The sequence below is a fragment of the Cebus imitator genome, unplaced genomic scaffold, assembly GCF_001604975.1.
Source record: "Cebus imitator isolate Cc_AM_T3 unplaced genomic scaffold, Cebus_imitator-1.0 Scaffold51, whole genome shotgun sequence".
In the NCBI taxonomy this organism is placed as follows: Eukaryota; Metazoa; Chordata; class Mammalia; order Primates; family Cebidae; genus Cebus; species Cebus imitator.
This window is the reverse complement of record NW_016107366.1, coordinates 8,385,672-8,391,951: the sequence shown is the minus strand read 5'-3', so window position 1 is coordinate 8,391,951 and position 6,280 is coordinate 8,385,672. Positions and strand designations below refer to the sequence as shown.

The window sequence follows — 6,280 nt, the reverse complement described above, 5'->3', positions numbered from 1 at the left end:
TGAGTAGCTGGGATTACAGGCACGCGCCACCATGCCCAGCTAATTTTTTGTATTTTTAGTAGAGACGGGGTTTCACCGTGTTGACCAGGATGGTCTCGATCTCTTGACCTCGTGATGCACCCGCCTCGGCCTCCCAAAGTGCTGGGATTACAGGCTTGAGCCACCGCGCCCGGCAGAAATACTACCTGCTTTAGCATCTCTTTCCTTTCTCATGAAAATGTCTTTCATATAAAGTTCCACTGAAAAGAGTACATTTCTGTCTCTACACAAATCTGTAGGCCTTCCAGGCAGAAGACAAATAAGTAGAAGAATCTCATTCAACACACTTCCTCCATGCTCAAAGCTGTTTTATTGTAAAGGTAGAAAAAGTGTGTATATCATTTCCAAATTAAAATTCATTCAGCAAATATTTATGGAGGGTCTTCTAGGTTCTGGGCATTGTTCTAGAAACAGAGAACTTATTTACCTATAAGGGCAGTGCATTTGGGAGGTAACATGGTCAAAAGGAATTACTATCCAATCTGATCCCACCTCCAGCATCTTTCCCAATCTCCCTCTATATGACCTGATGGTTAAAGTGGTCTGTCCCAATATTTATGCTTTCAGCTGCTTTGTTTCCCTTGCTTTTTCATCTCTCCTCTTCCCCCCCCGCCGCCATATGCTTACTATGTATATCAAGACTGAGCTCAAGTGTCACCTTTCACTTATGTCTTGTCTGCTACCCCCGTGCCACTGCTTCCTTTGAAGACCTGAAAAACTTAGTTTCCCTATACTCTAGGCTCATCTCTGACTATGCTCCCCATTCCCCATCATATTTCCCACTCTGGCCACACTGGACCATGCCCAGTTCCACAAATGAGCCATGTTCTTTCCTGACTCAAGGTCTCCACAGCTGAGTGTGGGTTACCTTTTCCACCACCCCAAAATGATCTCCCCATGCTTGACATCTTTTTTTAGTCTCACCGTATTTTGATTTATGTACACTGAACTGTTATTTTCAGCACCTCTGCTATGTGCCGGGCATGTGGAATAGTCCTGGGAATGCAGCTATAAACGAAACAGTTGACGTCCCTGCACTCTCGGAGCTTATATTCTGGTAAAGAGAGACGTTAAGTAAGTAAGTAAGAAAAAAACACGAAAATACCAGCTAGGGATAAGGGCCCCTGCTTCTCAGTTTCCTTTGCTGGATCTTCCTCATCACCCAACCTCTAAATGGAGTATGACTTTTTTTTTTTTTTTTTTTTTTTTTTTTTTTTTTTTTTTTTTTTTTTTTTTTTTTTTTTTTTTTTTTTTTTTTGAGATAGGATCTCGCTCTGTTGCCTAGGCTGGAGTACAGTGGCAGTCTTGGCTCACTGTAACCTTCGCCTCCTGGGTTCAGGTAATTCTTGTGCCTCAGCCACCCAAGAAGCTGGAATTACAGACATGCACCACCACACCAGGCTAATTTGTGTATTTTTAGTAGAGACAGGGTTTCACCATGTTGGCTACACTGGTCTCAAACTCCTGGCCTCAAGTGACCCACCCCCTTCAGCCTCCCAAACTGCTGGGATCACAGGCATGAGCCACTGTGCCAGCTCTATCTATACTTACCCCATAGGTGATCTCATCTACTTCCAAGGACTTAAAACTATATTTGCTTCAAAATAATTAGGAGAAAGGAGGTAATATCGATGAAACCAAACTACTCATGAGTTAAGAATTACTGAAGTTGATGATGAGTACATGGGGATTCATCATATAATTTTCTCTACTTCTATAAATATTTGCCTACTCCTTATTTTCTCACACTATCATTTACTTGTTCAGAAAATTCTATCAGCTTTGCTTTTTTTTTCTTTGAGAAGGAGTCTCATTCTGTCCCCAGGCTAGAGTGCCGTGGCGTGATCTTGGCTCACTGCAACCTCCACCTCCCAGGTTCAAGCGATTTTTCTGCCTGCCTCAGTTCCCGAGTAGCTGGGACTACAGGTGCATGCCACCATGCCCAGCTAATTTTTGTATTTTTTTAGACGAGATGGGGTTTCACTGTGTTGGCCAGAATGGTCTCAATCTTGCGACCTTGTGATCCACCCACCTCGGCCTCTTGAAGTGCTGGGATTGCAGGCGTGAGCCACTGTGCCAGGCCAGCTTTGCTTTTGAAGCACAATCCAATCAGATCACTTTGCAGCACCATCTTTACTACCACCCTAGTTCAAGCTACCATCATTTGTAGCTTGAATTATTGTAACAGTCAAACTATCTTCCTCCTATGGGAGCCAGAGAGGTAACTATTAAAAAATAAGTCAGATTGGCCCTGCACAGTGGCTTATGCCTGTAATCCCAGCACTTTGGGAGGCCGGGGGGTGGGGGTGGGGTCACTTGAGGCCAGGAGTTCGAGATCAGCCTGGCCAACATGGTGAAACCCTGTTTCTACTAAATATACACAAATTAGCCTGGTGTGGTGGTGCATGTCTGTAATTCCAGCTACTTGGGTGGCTGAGGCATGAGAATTGTTTGAACCCAGGACGCAGAGGTTACAATAAGCCAAGACTGTGCCACTGCACACTCCAGCCTGGGCAATAGGGTGAGACCCTGTCTCCAAAAAAAAAAAAACATAGTCCAAAGACTTCTCAATTTACTCGGATAATGTCCAAAGTCCTTACAGAGCACCTTCCCCCTACCTCTCTGATCTTATCTACTACTCTCCCGTTGCTCATTACCTATGATGGCACTATTTGTGGCTATTACTGAATGGGTCATTAGAATTTCAGCGCCAAGAGAGCAGGGGTTTTCCTTTGTTCATCTCTACATCCTCAGCATTCAGAACTCTGCCTGGCACCTAGGAGGTGCTAAAAGCTAATAAATACAATATTCGTTGAATGAAATAAAACAGTGATTGGGTAACCAAAGAAGCCCTCACTAAGGACCTGATAATTGAGTTGAGACCTAAGTGACCAAGAGCCAGTCACGCAGATTTAGAACCAGAGACCTTCAGGTTAAAGAAATAGTATAAGTTCCTAAAATGAGAACAAGTTGACTTATTGGAAGAACAGAAAGAGTGGTTGGAGCACGGTGAGGAGAGGTAGAACCCCACAGGCCATGGTATGGAGTTTGCAATGGAAAATCATAGGACACTTTTTTTTTTTTTTTTTTTCAGACAGGGTCTCACTTTGCCACCCAGGCTTGAGTACAGTGGTGCAATCACGACTTACTTCATTCTCGACCTCTTGGGTTCAAGGGATCCTCCCACTTCTGCCCCCTACTCTCCCCCTGAGTAACTGGGACTACAGACGCTAACACTAGGGCCGGCTATTTTTTTTTTTTTTTTTTTCTTTGTAAAGACGGGGTTCGCATCGTTGCCCAGGTGGGTCTTGAACTCCTGGGCTCAAGAGTTCCGCCCGCCTCGGCCTTCCAAAGTGTTGGGATTACAGGCGTTAGCTACCGCGCCCGGCCTTCACAGGAGTCTTTTAAACAAAGCAGTAACACGATCTGATTCTGGATTTGTGTTGAAAGCAGAGCACGCAGGGTTTACAAATAATTATGTAAAAAGTGAGGGAGAAGAACTAAGAAAGACTCTCTAAACTTTTGGATTAAGCAGCCGATCGATCACGTCATTTACTGAAATAAGACTGAGAGAGAATTAGGACAGGAGAATGAAATTTCAGATGGCCATGGACAAAGCAGTTAGATAAGCCAGTATGGTGCTCAGATAGACATCAGAGGAGGGAATGTTCACACACAGGCATATAGACACCCAATAATCCTTGAAGACAGATGACTAAAGCAATCATTTGTTCCTTCTTAAGCAAACACTTAGATAAAATGACGGCCAGCCGGCAAGCCAGGAGCAGCAGGTAGCAGCAGGCTCGCGTCAGGACCGGCCTTTCCATCCCAGGGGGCGGCACGTGCGGCACCGCCTCCCGCCCAGGCCCCACCCCCTGTGCAGAGCTTAGCCCAACCTCTCCGCCCACTTTTCCCAAGGCGGCAAAAAACGGAAAGTGGGAGTAGATGAGCACATACCCGCCAGTCCTGATCCTTTCTTAGGTCTCTTTTCCCTGCACCATCTCCGCCTAGCAGTTGTCACTGCTCACTGCCCTCGAGCCTAGCCCCCGCCGCATGTTCGGGTAGAAAAACTCGCTCGTGACGTCACCAAGCTCCGGAAGTCTCCTGGACGTCGGCGCAAGGGCAGCCGGGAAAACCATTGAGAAGCCCCAAACGACTGGCCTGAGCGGAGGCGGGGACTAGAGCGGCCGCCCGCACCACTCGCTTCAGACGTACGACGACCGCGGCCCGGGGGCTCTGACTGGTCGAAGCGGCGGCACTTTCTCCGTGGCCCCGGAAGGACATAAAGCGGAAGGCGGGAGAAAGAAGCAGCCGGCAGGCGGAGGCAGTCCGAAGGGGGCGGTTGCGTGCGAGCCCGACGCCCATAGCCCACTGAGCTTCTTCACGCCGGCTCTCGCGGCTCTGAGCTCACCCGGCGGCCCGGCCTCTTCTGCGCTTCCGGGAGCCGTGGCGAGCGACTGCGCCTGCGTGCCGGCGCATCCGCGCGCTTCGCAGCTGCCCTCGCGCCGGCCAGCGCCGGACAGTTCCTGCGGCGCTTACCGCCTGGCCTCTGGGCTCCGCGGCGCACCGTAGGGCGGCATGTCGCGGCGGCGGCACAGCGACGAAAACGACGGTGAGTGCCTGCGGCCCCGCCGCGGAGACCGCTCCCTCTTGGGAGCCGAGGTTCGGGGTCTTTGGGTGTCCAGGGAAGAGAAGGGAAGCTCTTTTTCCCGGGAGCGTGCGGGAAGCCGCGGAGGGAAAGAGTGGAATACAGTACCGGTGTGACCGGAAGGCTTCTGGAAAGCGACTTCTCCCTTGCCCCAGTTCCTTGAGTCATGGGTAGATCCTGGGAAAGGAGGCCTGGTGAACCCCACGGGTAGACCCTTGGTCTCTAAGGACGCTTCAGAACTTGGTCCTTAGCACCACGGAGCAGGGAAGCACACCTGTGTCTGTATTGGTGCGTCTTAGGGACCCACTGACCCCAGTGTCTCGTTTTAACCTTCAAAGCTGCACCTGAAAAGGGCTCGGAAGAATTCACTGAAGGAAAGGACTGGGAGATCTCATTAATCGCAGTCTGAACTCTGTTCCGGTAGTGGTCATCCGTTGATTTCCCTTCTTTCAAGCTGCGAAGAAGCAATATTGTTTTACCACGCCCGAGAGGTCCCTAATAGACACAGGTTACGGCAGATTTTGAACTGGCCGCACGCACATTTCCCTCGTGTGAGAAAGAGTGCTAGAAAACTAACTCAGGCCTCTCAGAGAGTTAGGGGTTTCTATCTCCATTTGGATGATTGTGCTCGTGGAAATCATGGTGTTGCCTTCATAAAAACGGACTAATTCTAGTTTAAACAAAAAAAAGATGCTTACATTACACATAAGCCTTACAATCGGTCAGAAATACAAATCCACACACACAAAAAGTGAAACTTAGAGTAATTATGTTATTAACATTTTAGTGTATTAATCTTTGAAGAGAGTGTATAGTAGCGTTTAAGAGGTGAGACTTTGGAACCAGAGGGTTTAGGTTCAAAGCCAGACCTTACCATTTACTTTGTGATCTTGTCCAGGTTATATAATCTCCTTAAACTTTAGTCTGTAATATAGAAGCAATGATACTTATATTTTCTGGGTTTCGTGAAGGTTAAATGAGAATACACGTCAGCAGTGGCCCACGATGATGTTTTATCATTTGCCAATGCTTAAGAGGTGGTAAACGTTAGCAGATGCTGTCAATGTAGGGGAAAAAGCTGTAACAGGCATTTTAAATTAAGTTTTCTCCACACTCTGCTTGAGTGTGTGGCAGTTGAGGTGGAAGCAGAATCTCATGCATTTAGTTTTAATAGGGAAACACCAGATTTCTACAAAGGCATGGCTTGAAGAGATATTCTAGTCCAGCCTTCTCATCTGACACCTAAGGGTATAGAGACTGAGTATAACTAACACGGAGAGAGCTGTCAGTTCCAAGACACCAGGAAGAGCAAGTCCATTCCAGGGCTCTCTTCACCACATAGGTATAAATTATGCTGCGTGCTTTGATTTCTACCACAAGAAGCATCTTGTGTAACCTCTGTACAAGGCACAGAAAATACATTTCCCCTTTATTTGTGTGTGTGAGATGGAGTGTCACTGTCAGGCTGGATTGCAGTGGCTCAATCTCGGCTCACTGTGACCTCTGCCCCTCAGGCTCCTGAGTAGCTGAGACCACAGGTGCAGGCCATCATGCCCGGCCAGTTTTTTTTTTTTTTTTTTTTTTTTTTTTTTT

At 47.7% G+C, this 6,280-nt stretch overlaps 2 protein-coding genes across 9 annotated transcripts in view; one reads left to right on the top strand and one right to left on the bottom strand.

The window, feature by feature from the left end:
* Positions 1 to 4,142, bottom strand: part of TSTD2 (thiosulfate sulfurtransferase like domain containing 2) — a 23,638-nt gene extending 19,496 nt beyond the window's left edge. Inside the window, exons 1-3 of one of the 4 annotated variants that reach the window (XM_017527850.2) lie at positions 3,997 to 4,142; positions 2,072 to 2,243; positions 964 to 1,093 (exon numbers count right to left, since the gene is read on the bottom strand). The gene's annotated coding sequence lies outside the window, so the exon portion shown is untranslated. The remainder of the gene's footprint in view (positions 1 to 963; positions 1,094 to 2,071; positions 2,244 to 3,996) is intronic. The other 3 variants (XM_017527853.2, XM_017527852.2, XM_017527851.2) reach the window with 3 other exon arrangements.
* Positions 4,143 to 4,165: 23 nt separating this feature from the next.
* NCBP1 (nuclear cap binding protein subunit 1) overlaps positions 4,166 to 6,280 on the top strand; it is a 38,894-nt gene continuing 36,779 nt past the window's right edge. For 2 of the 5 annotated variants that reach the window (XM_037738240.1, XM_017527848.2), the window contains exon 1: positions 4,477 to 4,651. Coding sequence is in view for 2 of the 5 variants with exons in the window: in XM_017527847.1 (XP_017383336.1) it covers positions 4,618 to 4,651 (34 nt within the window). In the remaining 3 variants the exon portion in view is untranslated. Of the gene's footprint in view, positions 4,652 to 6,280 lie in introns of all 5 variants that reach the window. The other 3 variants (XM_017527847.1, XM_017527849.1, XM_037738239.1) reach the window with 3 other exon arrangements.